This window comes from Ornithodoros turicata, chromosome 6 (assembly GCF_037126465.1).
Source record: "Ornithodoros turicata isolate Travis chromosome 6, ASM3712646v1, whole genome shotgun sequence".
NCBI classification, from domain to species: Eukaryota; Metazoa; Arthropoda; class Arachnida; order Ixodida; family Argasidae; genus Ornithodoros; species Ornithodoros turicata.
In genome coordinates this window covers 33365115-33386599 of record NC_088206.1, presented here as the reverse complement: position 1 = coordinate 33386599, position 21485 = coordinate 33365115, and the positions used below count along the sequence as shown (strand labels likewise).

At 46.3% G+C, this 21485-nt stretch overlaps 1 protein-coding gene across 2 annotated transcripts in view; it reads left to right on the top strand.

The window, feature by feature from the left end:
• Nucleotides 1-15943: 15943 nt before the first annotated feature.
• The window catches only part of LOC135396524 (uncharacterized), a 47650-nt gene continuing 42108 nt past the window's right edge, over nt 15944-21485 (top strand). For both annotated transcript variants that reach the window (XM_064627551.1, XM_064627552.1), the window contains exon 1: nt 15944-16147. In XM_064627551.1, coding sequence (XP_064483621.1) covers nt 16041-16147 — 107 coding nt within the window. In that variant the 5' untranslated portion in view covers nt 15944-16040. The remainder of the gene's footprint in view (nt 16148-21485) is intronic.

Sequence of the window (21485 nt, the reverse complement as noted above, 5' to 3'; positions counted from 1 at the left end):
CCGATCTTCTTGTAGCCTGACGGGTATCATTTCTGTTCAATTGCCTCCCATCTTCTTATAACCTGACGGGTATCATTTCTGTTCAATCGCCTTCCCATCTTCTTATAACCTGACGGGTATCATTTCTGTGCAATCGCTTCCCGATCTTCTTGTAGCCTGACGGGTATCATTTCTGTTCAATTGCCTCCCATCTTCTTATAACCTGACGGGTATCATTTCTGTTCAATCGCCTTCCCATCTTCTTATAACCTGACGGGTATCATTTCTGTGCAATCGCTTCCCGATCTTCTTGTAGCCTGACGGGTATCATTTCTGTTCAATTGCCTCCCATCTTCTTATAACCTGACGGGTATCATTTCTGTTCAATCGCCTTCCCATCTTCTTATAACCTGACGGGTATCATTTCTGTGCAATCGCTTCCCGATCTTCTTGTAGCCTGACGGGTATCATTTCTGTTCAATTGCCTCCCATCTTCTTATAACCTGACGGGTATCATTTCTGTTCAATCGCCTTCCCATCTTCTTATAACCTGACGGGTATCATTTCTGTGCAATCGCTTCCCGATCTTCTTGTAGCCTGACGGGTATCATTTCTGTTCAATTGCCTCCCATCTTCTTATAACCTGACGGGTATCATTTCTGTTCAATTGCCTCCCATCTTCTTATAACCTGACGGGTATCATTTCTGTTCAATCGCCTTCCCATCTTCTTATAACCTGACGGGTATCATTTCTGTGCAATCGCCTTCCCATCTTCTTATAACCTGACGGGTATCATTTCTGTTAAGTCGCCTTCCCATCTTATAACCTGACGGGTATCATTTCTGTGCAATCGCTTCCCGATCTTCTTATAGCCTGACGGGTATCATTTCTGTTCAATCGCCTTCCCATCTTCTTATAGCCTGACGGGTATCATTTCTGTTAAGTCGCCTTCCCATCTTATAACCTGACGGGTATCATTTCTGTGCAATCGCTTCCCGATCTTCTTATAGCCTGACGGGTATAATTTCTGTTCAATCACCTCCCATCTTCTTATAACCTGACGGGTATCATTTCTGTTCAATCGCCTTCCCATCTTCTTATAACCTGACGGGTATCATTTCTGTTAAGTCGCCTTCCCATCTTATAACCTGACGGGTATCATTTCTGTGCAATCGCTTCCCGATCTTCTTATAGCCTGACGGGTATCATTTCTGTTCAATCGCCTCCCATCTTCTTATAACCTGTCGGGTATCATTTCTGTTCAATCGCCTTCCCATCTTCTTATAACCTGACGGGTATCATTTCTGTTCAATCGCCTTCCCATCTTCTTATAACCTGACGGGTATCATTTCTGTGCAATCGCTTCCCGATCTTATAGCCTGACGGGTATCATTTCTGTTCAATTGCCTCCCATCTTCTTATAACCTGACGGGTATCATTTCTGTTCAATCGCCTTCCCATCTTCTTATAACCTGACGGGTATCATTTCTGTGCAATCGCTTCCCGATCTTCTTATAGCCTGGCGGGTATCATTTCTGTTAAATCGCCTTCCCATCTTCTTATAACCTGACGGGTATCATTTCTGTTCAATCGCTTCCCGCCCGATCTTCTTATAACCTGACGGTATCATTTCTCAAGTTATCGTAACAGCCCGACATTTTCGCTTGTAAATTCCGTCGACGCTTAAAACGTGACGGGTATCATTTCGGTTCAATCGCCTTCCCATCTTCATATAACCTGACGGATATCATTTCTGTTCAATCGCCAACCTATCTTCTTATAACCCGACGGGTATCATTTCTGTTCAATCGCCTACCTATCTTCTTATAACATACGACGGGTATCATTTCTGTTCAATCGCTTCCCGATCTTATAACCTGACGGTATCATTTCTGTTCAATCACGTCCCGATCTTCTTATAACCTGACAGTATCATTTCTCAAGTTATCGTAACCACCGCTCGTCATTTTCCCTTGTAATGTTATCCGTCGACGCTTAAAACCTCAGCAAGTACAGGAAGTAAAATCACGGCTTCCTTTTTCTCGCGCAGCAAAACAGTACACACATCTTGACACAGCACTCACACACACCAGCCAATGAGTATCAGGGACTACGTTTTGACGCGGAAGCATGAAGGGATGGAGTAACACGGCAATGATACCCGTCAGGTTTTAGCGTCTTGTTTCAAAAACTACGCGCAAAGAGCACGAACGCACGAACTGAGCGAGGAGCGAACTTGGGAAGATCATGGCGGACGGAAGCAAAGCGACACGGCGGAAGTGGCGCAAAACTACCACGTGAGCGCCTTCGACCAACGAACTCTCCCTGTCGGCGCCGCAAGGGTTGTCGCTACTTCTCAAAGAGCGATAGAGGGACCCCCGCCCACGCGTCCCCCCCATTGGCGCGCTCCGGGTGGGCGGGGCGCGCGAGGGAGAGGGAGAGGGCGCCGCCTCCCCCGGGAAGTCCCGTTAAGAGACTGATACCAACCTTTGGGGCTCGACGCGCCCGGGTCAAAAGAGCGAAGAGGCACCAACCCCAAAAATGTATCTTGCAATTTGTAAAATATGTATCCGCCCACCATACTCATTATCACAGTAGAAGGTGAGGCGAAGAAACACAGAGGATGACACAACATATAGCCTGAATTTCGCCCAAAGCAATCAGATCAATGAAACGAAGCAGTCGAAAAGGTACCAGCAGCTGCCAGTAAGGTGTAACGGTAGGATCTTCGGAACTCATATCCGTTGGGAGCGGGTTCAACTCCCGCTGCTCCATTTCATTGACCATATTCATTATATTGTGCGCATTTCGGGTCAAACACCGAGGATTCAATGCAGTTTGTTCCTTTTGCACTCAGTTTTCAAAGGCGTAATGCCTTCAGTTCACTGTTTACGTTCTCTCTGTTTTTTCTTTTTTTTTTTTTTTTCTGTGCTTCCTTCCTCTTATTTCTATACCAGTTCTGCATACATCATAGGATCCCGCCAGAGTGCGTGATTCTTCAGCTTTAGTTTTGTGTTCTTCAATTTTCTTTTCTTTCCTCCTTTTTGTTTTGTTGTGCTTTCTTTCCTTTGCCTCTCTTCTCTGCCCCCTTTCACTTTTTTTGGGGGAATAACAAGCCGACATCCATCTGGCTTACCTTACCTTTCTTTTTTTCTTAATAAACAAAGCCACCCCCCCCCCTCCCCGCTAGAGTGCTTACTCCGCGGTGCGCCCTTGCTCCCCCCCCCCCCCGTGAAAATAGAAACTCTCCGCCCCTGACTCGTACACACACACAGGCGACTAAAACGACTGACCGTGTACTTACGAACAAAACGTGTTCCCGTGACAGAGCTGCTTTCCGTTCAACGTAGAGCCGCAGCCGGGACTGAAACACGTTCCCATAGGTCGTTTCTACTGGTGTTCACATTTTCACAATAAATTACTTTCGAAAAGCAAAATCACACGGAGAAACAAAGCCTTGCAAAACCGAAACTTTGGAGGGTATCACGTGGTGGACAGGACGTAATGGCTATTTTGACTCGAGCGACCGCTAGAGGGGGGCGGCGCTAGTCTGGACCACTGATCAGTGGTCTGGACAGAAGCCATTTATAGGGAGAGTTTGGCCATTCTCTGATACTTTTACCGCCTCGTGGGTGGAGCCTATTTTGACGTCAGAGTCGTCGTTGCGCCCACGACCTACTTAATAAGAGAACGACCAGTTCACTTGACCCCCCTTCCAGCGCCTGCTTTTTTGTTTCACATGTCTGCCGCAGGAGCATTGGTGGCGCTGCCGACATTCCCTACTTCAATGGGGTTCTAGTGCTTATGCGGTAGCTTTCTACGGACTTCTTCGCATCCGCGTCAGATATTTGTGCCTTCTTTTTTTGCCAAACATATCGTAATTTTTACGCACCAAACCGCCACGAAGACCTCAGTTCACATGAGCATGGTTTATTCTGTAGTGCCTTTTTGCAAGGCAAGATCCTTCCTCGCGTGAAAAGCGAAAAAGTGTGCTGTCATCCATCTGAGATATTTCTCCAAAACCTTGCAATTCAGCTGCGGTCACTTTTACTTTGCCCCTTAACATATTACTAACATTTCTTCCTTTTCTTTTTGAGCATGTAGAAGAGATTTCCTACAACAATTCACTTTGGAGATACCGAGTGTGTACATACAGACGCACTTGTTCAGTGCGTGCAACTTTAAATTAATCTTAAATATAAATAACGGCATACAGGAGCGTATCGCCACAGGAAGAGCAGCAGGAACTGCTCTTAACCTATATGGCCCTTTTTTACCAACAGTGGTTAACTTTGGACTAAGATCCAGCGTTGCGTGATCTGATGAATATTCCAGTGACAGTAACTTCCTTTAGTGCAGCATAGTTAAGCGTTAAATTCAAGTTAAGACACCGTTGTTCTCGGTTCAAATGCTAATTGATGATGGTGAAACCGGGACTTAGTCTATCACTGAAGGACTGGAACCGAAGCGGATATCGGTTTGGTTACGGTTCAGTGTCAGAACTCTGAAAGCGGTTACAGGTAGGAGGCTCGCCGTTTTAATGCTTGTGGTTACCGGTAACCAAGCAGTTGAACCGGTACTTTTTCGGTTTTCTGTAGGATGTATCTGCTGGCTGCGTGGATGTCGCAGAAGCACGTTCAACGCCACTAATCAGAGTTGTAAAGAAATATATATAGCATCCCAAGCTGATCGTGTTCACGCGTGAGCATATTCTTATGAACCGGTAACCGAAATCACATAATTCGGTTCAGGTTGCGGCTTTGGTTAGTTGCGAATGGTGGATTGCAGATGTGGATATGGAAGAAATTTGGGTTCCAAGTCGTCTTCGGTTTCGCCCCGGTCTCAGTCCCTGCGCGCACTTCCACGTGCCAGAGCATGATTGTCTCCACTGCTGGATCGCCAATGAGTTGATTGGTTTTTTACAGCGATATGGGGGTGGGGGTGGTGAAAGGTTTCACTGTTATCTGCCTCACAGATGTGGGCAACGTCACGACTAAAGCCCTGGAGGAAAACGCGTCCTGGGGCAACTTCAAGGGAATTGTGCGGAGATATGTCTAAAAGTGTCTGATGAAAACCCACGAAAAAATCCACACTGCACATACAGCTCCGGGACTCGAACCCGGGTACCTCCCAAGTTCTCCCAGGTATAGGGGAACTTGCTTTTCAAGGACGGCGTGGTATCAAATGAAGTACCTTGTACTGTGTACCAATATGTCATCGCACGAGAAAACAAAATAAACGGCGTCCATGTAAAGTATACCCCGACAAAACGAGCACAGGAGTCGATGTTGTACACTACAAATCAATATGGACGTCGAAAAGATGTACACGAGTCAATACGAACACCGTCTCGTCACATGTCCCAATGCGGAGTCCCCCTGTTTTAGGGAATGTGGGCAGCGCGCCAAGCGGGCGTTTCACCTGTGAGAGGAGGAAATTGCGACGAGGTTCCGCGGACAGCCGCTCCATAGGGATTTGGGAAAGTGACCTGGTCGCTCTCTTATTAAGTAGGTCGTGGTTGCGCCGCCCAAAAAGACTGAATCCAAGCAGAGTCCGCTTATCAGCAATCTGATGCGCGCCATATTGATGCTGTACGTCACCAGCTCCTGGCACCAGACTGGGAAGTCCGCGGTTCGAATCCGCGGGCCGGCTGTGCCGTCTGGGGTTTTTCCTGGGTTTCCCTCAGATGTGTAATAGGCGTATGCCGGCACAGTTCCCCTGAAGTCGGCCCATGGACGCAGCTATCCTCCCCCCGAGCGGATTCCGCTCGGTCTTCCACTTCACCCTTTCCTCTCCTCCTCTCCACCGCGAGAAACATGCCGCCTAATCAGGCAGGCAGACCTCTCGGGTTCCTCCCAACGACACTCCTCCTCCTCCTCCTCCTCCGATGCTGTACGTCAGCTTTGTTGTCGCAATGAATGCAATCTACAAGAATGACCGGCTTATGACCCACAGCCGCCTCTGATAAGGCGGGTTTTGTTGCCAAACTGAAAGAGTTCAAGGACGAAGGGCTTTTGAAGGACAATGTACGCACGTGTCTTCCCTCCTTGCATCGTAAACAACGATCAGTATCAATATGGCGTCGGCGACCGGCTGATAACGGGACAACAATAGAGCACGGCGAGGGAGGTGGCTTAGCCGTGACGTCGCATGACGCGCTTCAAATTAGGCTCCTCCTAATGGCCAAACTCTCCCTATAAACGGCTCTGGTCTGGAGCAGAGCCGTTTATAGGGAGAGTTTGGCCATTAGGAGGAGCCTAACTTTAGCGGAGGAGCCAACAGATTAGCGCCTACACCAATCAGCTCGATCGCTCCAAAGCACGTGGTCCTCTCACGTGGATTGCCCGTCGCTCTTTCTGAGCTCGAAAAGTGCGTAGCAAATAGTTTGTGTGCCGGCGAAAAGCACCCAGTCAGAGAGGGTTTTTTCAATCGCGGAATTGCAGGGCTTATAATGCGCGCGAAGCGTGCCAGCCTCAACCCACTCGCTCTAGACAAGCTTATACTGTAACACTCTTTTATTTCTCGTTGACACACACCACTGCTCGCGTCAAGAAGCGTCCATTCTACACCGACTACGACTTAATGCCGCCAGGACACCTCTGCTTCTTTGTAAAATGGGTCTTCTCCAGTCGCCCAAATGCCCCACTTGCGCTGTTGAAGCTGATATTCCACCAGCTCCGGTGGCGCAGCGGTAACGCGTGCGCTTGGAGACTGGGAGGTCCGCGGTTCGAATCCGCGGGCCGGCTGTGCCGTCTGGGGTTTTTCCTGGGTTTCCCTCAGATGTGTAATAGGCGTATGCCGGCACAGTTCCCCTAAAGTCGGCCCATGGACGCAGCTATCCTCCCCCCGAGCGGATTCCGCTCGGTCTTCCACTTCACCCTTTCCTCTCTTCCTCTCCACCACCTTTCCCTACCCGAGAAACATGCCGCCTAATCAGGCAGGCAGACCTCTCGGGTTCCTCCCAACGACACTCCTCCTCCTCCTCCTCCAAGCTGATATTCCACACCTTCTCCTCGACTTTCACAGATTCGACACCCCTCGAGCCACGCTGAGACGACGCCTACTCGAGCTGTGGTGCACGGACTTTTCTCTGGTCACTCTGCTCGGCCCACTACGACATCACACACAGCGGCCTGTGACGCATTAACCTTCAACGCAATAACCTCACGCTTTCCTTTTAAAGTCAACTTCTGTGATCCTTCTCATCATTCTTTCATCGTTTGTTAGTCATCTTTTTTTCATCTTTGTCTTTAATCTGCCTCATCCTTTGTTAGTTTATCCTTTATTTCCTAATCCTTTTCTTTCCTTCCTTTCCTTTTCTTTCATTTTTTTAAATTTCATGTTAGCGCCGCGAAGCAACTGTGGCTATGAGCGACGCACAGACGTGGACAGATGGAGAGAGGACAGCAGGCAGGAAGGAGTGATGAACAGGGGGTTTTCTTTTTATTTATTTCTTATTCCTTCTTATTTATTTATTTATTTCTCTAATTCTTTTCTTTTTATTTATTCCTTATTTCTAAATTTTATTTATTTATTTTATTTCCGGAATAGCAAGCCGACGTCCCGTTTGGCTGACCTTTCCCCCGTTTTTTTTTTCCTTTCGTCTAATAAATATACCCCCCCCCTTTTATTTCGCGAGCCCTTAATTTTCGCGAATTTTGCGAACCGGGAAAATACGCGAACTTTACGGGCACGCTAAAATTTGAAAGCAGAGAAGGAGGAGCTCGAGAAACTCGAGAGCGCGCGAAATTTAGTTGATGCGAATATATCCCTACTCGATTCGCGAAAATTTAGGGCTGCGAAATTAAAGGGTTTTACAGTATTTATTCATGATAACTACAGCCTCTGCAAAAATACTATTCAATGACGTGGTGGGTGCGCCTTATGTCATATCGTTTGCTAAGGTTTGCATATTTACATATATTTGTCTCAAAAAGAGCAACTGGATCAGTGGACAGTGCTTTCCCAATTGAAATTGGCCGACTGTCGGCAGAAAGTCGGGCACCAGTTGGCAGCCAACTAAGTCGGCCAGCCAGTCATGTTCTAACGTCTGGCCAACGTTAGCTGCCAACTACGTCGGCGAGGACCTGGCCAATGACGTTGGGCCAACAGCCCGTGTCGACGGGACGCCACCGTAGCTTGCCGTCAGTCGGTTACCGAACTCATCTTCACGTAGTACCAAGGTAACTGGCCAATGATGTATCTTTATGACGATTTCAATCAGTCCTCGGGGGTGCACATATTACCTAAGATTGAGACAGTCACGTAGACTCTGTTGTAGTCGTTGAAACTGTCACGGAAGAGCCATATACACCATATGAAAAAAGAGAAAGGGTCCTATAACTCACGGCACCCATACAAGTCAGAAATTGATATTGGTTTCGAATTCTGTAATTGTGATGTCGCCTAAAATTGTTGAAACGCAACACGCTACAACTGTTAACTTGTAGACATGTTAGACAGTGAAAAAACGGCTAGGAAGCAAGCGAGCTGGTGAAGATGGTGCATAATGTAAAACCCCGAGACTAGGGAACACGAAGGGACAGACACAACACGAAACTTCGTTGAGACTTCTTGTTGTGTTTGTCCCTTCGTGTTCCCTAGTCTCAGGGTTTTACATTATGCATGTTAGACAGGTTTTATAAACCGCCTTTTTCATGAAAATTCCTCGCCTTTGTCTTTATTGCGGTACGAAAGTCAGCCAACAGTTGCGAAAATGGTATCTATACGTTATAAAACAATACTTCCCTTGTAAAAATGGATTGGGGCTCTATTCAGCATCAGCTGAATGCCACAACATGCCATATGGTATGTTGTGACATGTATATTTAATGTACAAATAACGAAGTACAACCCAAGTGGAAATTGACGACTGCCAACCATCGGCCAGTGGTCGGTTTTGGTCGGCAAGCGACTAAGTCGGCCACCGCAACTTGGACAACATCGGTCTGATGTCGCTCACTGTGGTGGTTGGTGATCGATGTTGGGCTGAGAACGTTGTGAGACGTGTTGCGGGCATGCTATTGAGAGTTCGGCATAATAAAGACGGGCCAATGTCGGCCCTAGGCTGCAAACAAACCCGAAAACAATTCAGCTACTACTCGAAACAAAAAGAAAGAAAATACGATTTGACCGTTGACAAAAAGACGGATATGACAGTTGGCCAACGACTCTTTCGGCCAGCCAACGTTGGCGCAATGTTGCATAGTGATAGGCAGAGCGAGGTTTGGCAAGCCGTCGGCCAGGGGGCAGATCTGTACCAAGAAACGAGCTCGTTGGCCAAGCACTTGCCAAGCACGGCTCGGTTGGCCAGCCAAGCTCTTGCCAAGCTTGATTCAGTCTCGGTATGTTGCCTCAGGGAGAGGGAAACGCGGAATGGTGTAGCACTCCATAAGTTCAACTTTCGATTGGTCAAGTGATTGTCTCAAACCAAAAGCAGTAAGAAACAGAGACATTATCTTCATGGTGACCTAATACGACAAGCAATTCCTCATTTCAGTGTTGTTTGTGTACGCATCAAATTAAACTTAGACACCTCACCCTTCATTTTGACTCACACGCGAGCAGGACTCTCGAATTTGTGGAAGCTCGCGAGACAAACCTATGTATAGTATCTGCTGTTCTTCCGCAGGAAAGAAATGCAATTTCTTTTCTTTATACTGACCTGTTTGATGTAGTGATCTCGGGCATATTGCGAGCTTTTACGATTCTCCCCCTACGCCGTTACCCTACGCCGCGAGACAATTGAGGGCCAGTTCTCACTTGGGGACGCCCGACGCGGCGTCGTGAGCAGGCGGCGGAAATAGACGCGCATTCCCGGAGTCGGGAGAAGAGAGACGTCGAGCCAAAAAAACTGCCATGCCGACCTTCTTTCACGACGTTGGCGAGAGCTGCCGAGAACGACAGCTGGCGACCAATTAGGTGACACAGAAAGGCCACGCCTCCTGATTTCTCGTCTGCTTTGGATGACGGAATGCCACTGTGGTGGGAACATGAAAATCGTGCGCGTTGACGGGGCCGCGGAAATGGGCCCCGACTTCCGCCGCCCGCTCACGACGCCGCGTCGGGCGTCGCCAAGTGAGAACTGGCCCTGAGTATGAATACGAGCGACGCCACAGGACTGCTTTGGCCTAACTTGACACAATGCAGGCTTGGCAATTCATTGGCCAAAGTACAGATCCGTGTCATCAGACAAGCTTATTATCCAATCATGCACCGACCAAGGCCGAGTAGGCCAGCCCAGCTATTGCCAAGCTTGGCCCAACCTTTTTTGCAAGGACGGCCCAAAAACTTTTAGGGGGGAAGCACGTCGGTCCGGCATTTTGCCGACATTGTTTTTCTCCTTGGCGGGCAGCCAAAGCTGCATGTTGCGGCGCGCTGCTTAATAGTTGGGTCATGCATTTTTTTGTAACGGGCCGTGGTTGGCCCATGCACAGGTAGGCCACTATAGGGCCCACTTTTACCCAATCGGTACCCAAGCTTGGTTCCTTATTGGCCAGACATCGGCCCTACGTCTGTCAGGTCGGCCCTCTACATTGGCACAAGCTTGTGCCGGCTAAGTTGGCCCGAGTGAGGCCATTGTTAATCCCCAACCTTGGCCCAAGCTTTTTTTTGCAAGCTTGGCCCGACAACTTTTAGGTTGGAAGCAGACGTCGGCCCAGTCCCAAGCAGCACACAATATTGGACCCATATTGGCTGGTCATTGGCGATACGGGTCCAATATGGGACCCGTTTCGCCAAGATTTTCCCTATATTGGCTGAAAATGGGCAATATGGGCCCCATATTGCCCAGTTTCAGCCAATATGGGGAAAATCCTGGCAATATGGGCCCCATATTGCCCACTTTGAGCCAATATTGGGAAAATCTTGGGAATATGGGCCCCATATTGCACGCGTACACCATTGACTGAACAGGGTACGTAGCCCTGTTGCACAAATGCCCAAGCAGCACGGCAAGATTGAACGTTGAAGCGTGTGAAATACCCTATTCACTACATCGTTACATTAAACAACTTCCCGCAGATGATACACATTGTTCGAAACAGTCAACGTACTTGGCATTCCCAACGTGAAGTTCGCTAGAGTTCGACACCTCAACATTTCACGTCTTGAAAGTCGCCGCCATCTTCCTTCGCGATGCCAATGCCAATCGGTCGAGCCGACTGTGAGCAAGCGAGTTGTTTGAGCGTAATCACGCGTCCTACAACTAATGCGCATGCGCGACAGCCCGAACGGACGTTTCATAGGGCTAAAATGTCGCTGGGTGCTGTAATGGTAACGAAATTGCGGCAGGTCAAGTAAAAAGCACAATGTTTGATAAGAAGGGATGGCTACTCTGTAAAGTTAAATGATTTCAAGTTGCTGCAAGCAGTGTAAATTGCTGTGGCGTGTGTCCGTCACCGCCACAAAAGTATTTCGCTGCTTTGTATTCTCGGAGCGGGTGTGGAAATTGTTAGTCCCCAGAATATTGCGATCCCAATGAAGGCTTCTGAGGGATCTTAGGTATTGGCAGTTCTGTGGGACTGCTTCAGCGCGGGCGGGTTTGGGCAACGCCGTGTTTCTTTCCTTTTTTTTCGTTCTTTTTTTTTTGCAGCGATGTGAATGTGGATCAATTAGATCCGCAGAAATAAAAAAGCAAAAATCATACAAAAGTAGTGAATATTATACAGCATAATGCTTTATTATTACACGGGCTCCCCGAAGGTGTTATCACAGAAATATTGGCAATATTGGCGCAAAATGGGCTTGCCAATATGGGCAACCCATATTGGTCCAATATGGAGCCTGGTTGCACTCCCCATATTGGTCCAATATTGGCAGCCCATATTGGGCCAATATTGGCAATCTTGGCAGCCCATATGGGTCCAATATTGGACCAATATTGGCGTGCTGCTTGGGGTGTTTCGCCAATATTGCTTTTCCCACAGGGAGGTAGCGTTGTCATGCAAAATTTCTCACTGGGCTGTGATAGGGCCATATATGGGTCAGCGTTGGCCAGAAAGGTTGGCCCTATGTTGGTGACCAGTCTCAGGCCATTGTGAATCCCCAAGCTCGGCCCAACCATGTTGTCTTAGCTTGGGCCAAGGTTGGCTTAGTTGGTCAATTCCTCTCAGCCGACCTTGGGCCAAGCACGTTTTTCACTTGGGTTGACGCGTCCTCGTCCTATGAACGTTCGGCTCTCGCTATAACTGTTACTTGTAGTTACCATTAAAGGGATGGCTCGTCGTTCTGATTGTCTAGCTATGTTGTTTTCTCCAAAGAAACCGGCCCTTAACGTGCCCAGTCGAAGTTCTTGGGCTACGACCAAATTGAAGTGCTTTACTTCTCCTACTGTTCCTTTGTGTGTTCGTTTTTCTTTCATAATACTATCCAGTGCTGATGTACTTGTTTGGCGAAAGCTACAATAAGTACTGCTACCGTCTCGGTGTCTATGATGCCCCCCCCCCCCCCCGGTGTCTATGATGGAATACCCCCGCTCTGAGGTGTCTGTGCGTCCCTCTGTGCGTTGGAGAAGAGGACACATATTGACGCCGATAAGACAGCATCGGCTGACGCCGCCGCCGGAAAAAATTCCCACGGCGCACACCTCTATACGTGCCGCCACCTACCGGCCGCATGAATTAACAAGGAACATTAAAGGAGTACAGAGGGCCATCCAAAAAAATTTCAGATTAAGACATCTGATGAAAGTGTGTGTGTGTCATTATACCGAATAGCGCGAAAGGTTTTGATGTGTGCAATTTGTTTCCCAAGAAAAAACTCACATAAACATAGCTCCGCGCCTTCACCCTTAACTCGCCACTCCAGCTATAACGAGGATGAGGAGGTATGATGGCACGTCACCGATGACGGCATAAGGAGACTCGTTCTGGTTTGCCGGTCAGTGGGGGTCATCGCCTTGTCCCTTTGCCGCCGTAAACCTGTTTTGCCAGTTTTCCCGGAGAATTGGGGATAGGAGGAGCGGCCGAAGCATTACCGAGCAAGGAGAAAGGCTTTATCAGAACCCCGAACAGCCGAGTAGCAGACGACAGCGGAGTAGCAGACAACATTTCTCTAGGCCAATCAGCGAGCGTTCTCCTTATAGCGTCAGCGCGAGGTTCCAGGCAGATCACAGGCTGGTACTGCTCTTCACCACCGTTGCGCAGGGTCGCTTTTCGCGGCGTATTTTAAATTCAATTTCTGCGATAATTATGACTCCGTGGTGTAAATTACTTCGCATGTTGCATCTTACTGGCCTACTTAACAGTTTTATAGGAAGAAAACGATGTTAAAAATGACTTCTGTGCTACTTTAAGGCAACCGCGGAAACCGTCATAGGATTCATAAGGCGTCTGCCGAGGAATACAAAACACCATGGTTCGACGAGGAGATTAAAATGGAAATACAAAAACGTAAACTGTTAAACTGAGAGCACAGGAAATCAGGTCGAAGCGGAGAAACGCGCGGAGACCCCCAAGAGACCTGGACAAAATACGTGGAACAAAAGAAGACAGTCAACGCGCTCGTTGCCAGAAAAATCAAATCATATAATCAAACTATCGAAGATGCCGTAAAAAAGGCGGGGCGGAGAGCTGGAGAATATTTCTGGCGATACATCAACTCGATGCAAGACGAAGATACAGTAAGAGAACACGGACCAGTCAACATTCCGGGAGGAACAAAAGGCCACGGATTTGAAGAACTACTCGCCGTCTACTTCCGTCAACAACAGGACACCTTGAATGGCAGGAACAAGAGGACACCCGGCGAGGAAACACAGGCGATCAGGGACACGATTACATCGAAGCGCGACGTGACGTACGCCCTTCAACTAAACGACAAATTACCACTGGGGAACTCAAGCTACACATAAAGAAAGCCCCGAGAAAGAAAGCGTCAGGAACCGACAATATCCCAAACGAGCTCTTGAAAGCTCTAGATGACAATGCGCCGGAGACACTGAGGGAATGCTACAATGAAGTCATCGTCTCAAACAAAGTTCCCAAGGATTTGAGAGTGTCAAGAACTAGACTCATATGCAAACCTGACAAACCACGTTCCGAAATTGATTCCAATGGGCCAATTGCAGTACACAGCAATCTGTACAAGCTCTTCGCCTCAATCTTGAATACAAGACTGCAGAACTACTGTGAACACCACAAAATATACAATGAGAGCCAGAATGGATTTCGAAGAAACCGACGTGTGAGCGATAACCTTTTTGTGCTCACCCAACTCATTGAACTAACAAGAAAAAGAAATGAAAGCTTATTTGCCGCCTTCCTGGATTTGGAGAAGGCATATGATGGACTAGACCACGGAATTATGTTCGAAAAGCTAAGAAAAATAGGGTTCATTGAAGAAGAGGTAACAATACTGCAGGCATTATACGAAGGTTGCGAAACGGTGTATCATCTGGGACTGCACAAGTCACAGGGGGTTGAAATCAAGGTTGGACTACGACAAGTCTGCCCCCTGTCTCCTACGTTGTTTAACATTTACATAAACGACCTGCTTATGCGCCTGCAAGAAGAGTCTGAAGGTATTACTCTGAAAACATTATCAGTGAAAGGAAAACTGACGGAAACAAAAATATCCGCGTTGGCGTTCGCAGATGACATCGTGATTTTAGCGCCAACAGAAGAAGCCCTACAACACATGCTAAACATCTGCTCTGAAGAGGCCGACAAAGATGGATTTAAATTCAATTACTCAAAAACACTATGGATGTCTTTCGGAAAAGAGGAACAGCGTGAACAATCATTCAAACTTCAGGACCATCACAAATAGCACGCACAAAAGAATATAGGTACCTAGGAATAACCATCACGTGCGAAGAAAATTATCTTAAGAAACACGAACTATATGTCATAAAAAAATCAAATCGCCTCAAAGGTCATATCTGGAACCTAGCAAGACACTCATATAATCAATACACCGTGGGGAGGTCCTCCGTGGGGAGGTTACTCTGGAAGTCAACTGCAGTCCCAGCCCTCACTTTCGCAAATGACGCCATATTCTCGGCACCTACAATTAAATCCTTAGATCAAAACCAACGGGAGCTCGGTAGATGGATTCTTGGAGGAAACTTTGCCACGGCAAACGCAGCAATACGAGGGGAAATGGCATGGTCTACTTTCGCGGCACGAGATGCAAAATCCAAGACTCACTACCTGGGCCGACTGATTCATCTTCCAGAAACATCACTGGCAAAGAGAGTATTCCACCATATGATGTACTGCGGACTGAAATCTGGATGGATAAATAAGATCAACCAATATGACAGAAAATTTAGTAGAAATACGAGGCGACAGACAGCACGCAACAGGCACAGTGGACAAGAATCACCACTGAAGAGACAAATGCGATCGAAATGGACGACTGGCGGAAGAAAGTAACTAAAAACAGAGCCTCAAGTATTACAGCAAACACAAGCAGAAGCCAGAGACCTGCAAGGAATACAAGGAAGATAGGGCAAGCGCACTTCTCTTTCAAGCACGCACCGGATGCCTTCTAAAGAACCAGCGAAGGAGTGAATTATTTGAAAACGTTGATCCTACGTGCCAGTTATGCGGAAAAGCGGCGGAAACCATAAGACACATTTTAACCGAGTGCGAAAAAATCCAAGAGTATGCTCCCAAGATTAAAAAAAAAAAAAATGGATGAGACCATGCAGTGCTTGTTCAAACAAGCTGAAACAGAAACTGAAAGCGAAGTGGAAGACCCACCATCAAACGAGCCCTTCAAGCAGATACAGAGCCGCCTAGTGCACTGGGAGAAAATCAAACACAGACTCACGGGACCCACGAGACACCAGAGACAACCACAGAAGTGACCTAAGTAACAAACAGAAACGAATTAAACTCATCGAGAACTACTTTCTTTTCTTTTTATTTTTACACCTGTGACTCCATCCTGCAAGTCTGGGACGTCTGCCCTGTATCAAAATGGATTAGGATTAGGTGCCACTATCACTATCACTATCACAGCCGCGATATCCAATCCAATCCAGCCGCCAGCGTTCAGTGTTCGCGGCTAGCTCGTTTGGGTTTGGCTGTGATGTCCTTTCGAAAACCGCTCGATGTTCACTGTCCACAGTATACAAAATTTCCTCTTGGACATCCTCGTGGAATACTGCTTATTTCTGCCTCTTGATGTGTGGACCAAGTACGCCATCAGGGCCCATAGGTAAGCCTGATTATACTATAATTACCAACGGTTTCCCTTACAAAATGACAGCTTCTTTCAGGATACAAAAGTCGCTGTTGCTGTCATGTTAGTTATTTAAAATCTGCGTAGTTTTCTGTACGAAGCTTCACATAAGGCAGCTACACATTCGTTGCAGCCAATGTTTGAGTCCCGACTGTCTTTTTAGGGTTCCAGTGTGTTCTTGCACCTTGTGTAAGAACATATTGGAACTTTGCGTATTGAGATGTATTGCAAATATTTTGTGCATGTGTGTATTATACACACATGCACAGAATATTTGCAATATGTGGTAGGTTTGGGAAAGCTTAGATATATGCTTGTCTCGCGACGTAAAGTCAAGAATTATCATAAAATTACATTTACTTACGTGACATACAGATAGTACATATGTACAGTGATTACATATGTACAGATTTGAAATGCAAATTTGCAGCAAAGGAAAGCCTGCATTTCACATGTTACAGCAGTGAGTGCAACTGGCAAGAACAACATTTTTTATCCTGGTTTGTAATATCTTTTTGAAATTGTAAAGCGACTCTAGATTTTGTTTTCATAATGTGGTGAAGATTGTGTGACGCAAAGTAGGAGCATGTTATCTTGTAACGGGTGGGCGCTATGTGACTGTCGTGGGCCCTATTACAATACCATGTACTACTGAACGAAAATGGGTATTATACTAATTAAATCACACTTTTGAAACTTCAAATTATAATCTGGGATCGAAACCATTATGTTTTTCAGTTCGGCTCGGGTTCAGTTCTGCGGCAGTGCAAAATATCGGTTCGAACCTGATCAGGAAAGTAAATTTTGTTCCCAAAAAAGCTCCCAGCAACACTGCATGTTACCAATTCGCATTTCAGGTGCAATGTAATGGTAGCATACATAGCTATGTTTTGTATACATCCTTTCACATCCTGCTCAGGGACTGGCCGTTATTTTCACAGCCCAAAAGGAAAACTTGAGGCTGCTGGACTTGCGCGCAAGGAAGCCTACAGCAGTAATGACTACAACTGCCACAATAAAACACGACCAATGGCACTTCTTGTCCTTTCTGACCGCATATATTCATATATTGAATTGTGCCATCTAACATTACATAACGTGCACGCTCAGTGCTGGCTCAGGCCCATTGGACCAAACTGCGCCTTCCCGAACGTGCAGTCAGGCACTACTTTTTCTCATTTGGGTCTAAGAGATTTGACTTGCAATAGCACAATCCCGAACATAGTTGTGTTTAGAATGTCATTTCAATTTACATTTGGTGTCTGAAGTACCCGATAAATAATCAGTGTTCCTTCAGCTGGTGAAATCGAGCACCGCCGGACCTCAAAGCAAACACAACTGAACGAACGCAATAGCTGTGAGGACGAAACACCATATACCTCGCGCATTTGGGTTGCAGTTTTGTTTTGTTCAGTTTCGGTTTCGAGTTTGTTTGCCAACGGGGCTCAATCCGCTGTGTAAATTGCACTTCTGATCTCTCACAATGCACATTACGTCTGAACCGTTTAGCGAACCGGTGACTGCTTCAATCTGTTGTTGTGCGGTTCCGGTTTGGTTCAAAACGAGAAAAAAAAAGTGATTTGGTTCAGTTACAGTTCAACAAACAAATGGGGGTTTCTAGCAGTCTTTGGTTCGGGTTTAGTTCTGGTTCTGATCCCTGATTATAATATGCCATAGTATGCAATACTGTAGTATGGAATACTGTATAATAATGGTAGTACATTTGTAATACCTTGGCACTAATCAAACATTGGTAGTAATATATATTCCTTCAGAACTTTCCTTCAGAAGGGACACATGCAAAATTTATTTTCAATGTACATTTCCCATGCAATTACACAATAGGCATTTACACGCCGTTATACTGATAAAGCCTGAGGGGAAAATGGAACAGTACAAACATGTAGTGACATGGATCTGCTTTGAAGGCCGAGGTCGCCTTCATTGTGAGCAGAGCATAAATAAATATCACTAAAAACTCCCAAAAGATGCACTAAAAGTCTTTGAAATTGCCATAAAAAGCTGAATATATTGCAACATTTTTCCATGTTCTGGATAAGAAACCACTGCCTCGAACCTGGCATTCTGCAATTCTGCATAAATACGCACTATTAATCCATTTTCAATCGAAATATGTCATAACTTGGGCCCAGATTCTTAGGCATTTGGCTATAAACGCCTAAATGCGACATTTTGGGTTGCCTGCCCTTTTATCGGCTCTATTGAATTGTAGCCTTTTTTCTAACATTTTAAACATAACTCGCTAACAGCCTTTTTTTAAAGGCGTAAGTGTGAGTGTGCCTTTCAGGCCCGTGCTCAGTGCTGATTTTTGCTTTTTGTTACTGTGTGTTTGTGCGTTTTGTTCCTTTTTTGCGTTTGAGTTCCTTCAGTACCATGGAGGAAGGAAACACAAGGAGCAGCCCCTCCGATAGTTTTCATCGGGACGAGCGTAGCTGGCTTTGCATTGCATTCTGAGATGCTCCTGTCTACCACGTGACCGCTCACGTGACCTTCCAGACAGCACGGCGCCACCGGAGCAGACGACGCGAGCTGTAGTTGTGTAGCAGTTCAGATGGCAGTATTACGTTGAACGCGTGCTTGCACTTTATTTCTGCATGTTCAAATGTTTACTCTTCTACTAGAAGACCAGTCACAGTGTGCGGAATGCAAAGGGAGTACTCAGGACTGAAAACATTACTTGCGGCAACAGTGACTTCCAACATATGTACGTTCCTTGATTAAGTGGTAAAGAATGCCTTACTCAGAACACTATTAATTAGGTTTGTACAACAACAGAGGATAGGAAATGAATCTGCGGCACAGTGTCAGGTCCCACATGAACAATTCAAGATGACTCGAACACACAGGCGACTAAAACGACTGACCGTGTACTTGGAACAAAAAGTGTTCCCGTGACAGAGCTGCTTTCAGTTCAACGAGAGCCGCAGCAGGGACAGGAACACAGTACCGTACGTCGTTTCTACGATGGTGCTCACATTTTCACAATAAACTACTTTCGAAAGGCAAAATCACATGGAGAGCAATGCGAGAAACATATCCTTGCAATACCGAAACTTTAGAGGGGATCACGTGGTGGACAGGACGTAATGGCGATTTTGACTCGAGCGATCGCTAAAGGGTGGCTGCGCTAGTCTGGGTCGAAGAGCCGCTCCTTGTGTTTCCTTCCTCCATGTTCAGCACCTTCAGGACCTGGGTTTTCTAGAAGGTGTTCGTGTACATTTAATGGAAAGATCTGGAAAAGCATTATTCAATAAAACGTGGTTCCAGGCTGCCTCAGCATTGTACCAGACGTCAAAGCTTGTATGGTACTGTCAGAGCCGTCGCGAGGCGAGTTTGCGTCCGGGATAGGTTAAACGTGAAGCCCCCTCCCCTCTCCTGCCGTCAGAAGCCCTGTAAACAAAGAAAAGAAAATGCTCATTTGCGCTGCAGAGATCATAAATTCAAATTCTCTTAATTCCAGCTTTATACTGTACAAAGAACCTACCAGGGTCTGCCATTCGGTGCCCTCTCTGGCGAGAGCTCCAGGGACGGCTGGGGCAGAGCCGTCCCGGGCTCACCTTTCCCCATTGCTACGGGTCTGGGCTTTCCTTGATGCTTGGGCTACGGCTTTCCTTGATGGAGTATTCTGAAAAACCAACAAAGCCTGTACCAGATTAACTTGCCTATTTTTGCATTTTGTTGTCTACTTTTGTATTTTTGAGGGCCTAAATTTTTGGGCCCTAGTCATAACATGCAAAACATGCGTTTATATGCACCATAGAACCAGTCTAATTTGTCCCAAACCAAGACCACCTGTGCATCTTCATCATCCAGATATGAAACTATATCAAGAAAAAAAAGCATTTGCATGAAATTCCAAGCTCTAGTTATCCATGCATACCAGAATTGGGTCATACAGGGGGCGGTTGTCAGGGTGAAGACCAAGGACTATTACCATCTTATGAAGTAGTGCACTAATTCTGGTAATACGGTTTTTTGGATATTTTAATACTGATACAAAGACACATTTCAGTATTACTATTACTGTATAATACTTGCCCACCGCTGTATCTTTGTATATCTGCTATATGTATCAGTGTTCTGACACTATTAAACATAGCACAGACTGTTCAGTGTGCATAATTTACTTGCATATTCCATATTAAAGTACACAGCCATGTTGAGATGAGATGTGTCCAGCGACAGTCCAAGGAAAATTATTTCAAAATACACCTTCCACACTCTGTGATACCAAGCCTGAGACAGAAATGCAAAGTCAATGCGCGGATGACATATAATTGTGTACATGCACCCATGGCTCTGCAATGCATGCCTCATCATAGAGATCATCTTCTCACTCGCCTATTTTTCCTTGCTCAAATTTAGTGAGAGCGAGAGCACATGGACCACGTCCTAAAGATGCGTTGGCAGCAGACTGTCTGGATGTTTCAGCCTGAACATGTGATTTGTTGCTTGGTAAATGCACTTGCTTTCCTCCAGTGCTAGTAATGGACAATAGCCGTAAACATGCTCTACTACAGGCGGTACTATTGATAGTTCTGCTAGCCATTTAGTACACTACAGTTAGCTCCTCACAAAACTATCATTAGTTTCCTCTATCAACTATTTGTATTGTATGCCTTACATTCTAGTCACAAAAGCAAACGAAGGCCTGAACATAAAAGCAGGAGGGTGAGAACTGCAGAGAAATATGCATCCCCATTCTTTTGCCATCTTGTTGGAGATTTCGCCCCTGTATGATGCGCATCGGGGGGGTTTGCAAGCAAGCCATACATTGTATGACAAGGATTGAAGCCGTAATGAAGTATACCTAGCAAGTGACTTTTTTGGGTTAAATGCCCTTCTCAGATTCGGGGTGTAAAAATTGGGCGCTATTTTTAAAGGGGCCGTAAGCAGGCACAAAAGGTGCACATTTCTTTATGTTATATTATTGAAACTTATGCAGTGAAAACTCCTTGCAATTACTAACGCTCAAAAACAAAAGGCGCTTTCATACGGCTGAAGTATTCACTGCACTCTTTCGCATTTTAGCTCCGCCCCGCGCTCTAACTTTACGTCATTTTGACGCAGAGCTTTCCTCACCAATTACGATCGAGTGTTTCACGTATGATTCTATTTCAAATGCGGAATTGGACTAGATGAACGTAGAATGAACTCTTCTATTCAAAATCTAAACAGTTACAGCCTCAAACTGAGAAAGAAATGCGTTTAATTTAAGTATCATACGCGCACTACGTTTTCTGGGCAGTAGCACGCAGCACACCATGAGCGCGAATGAATATCCGGGACTACA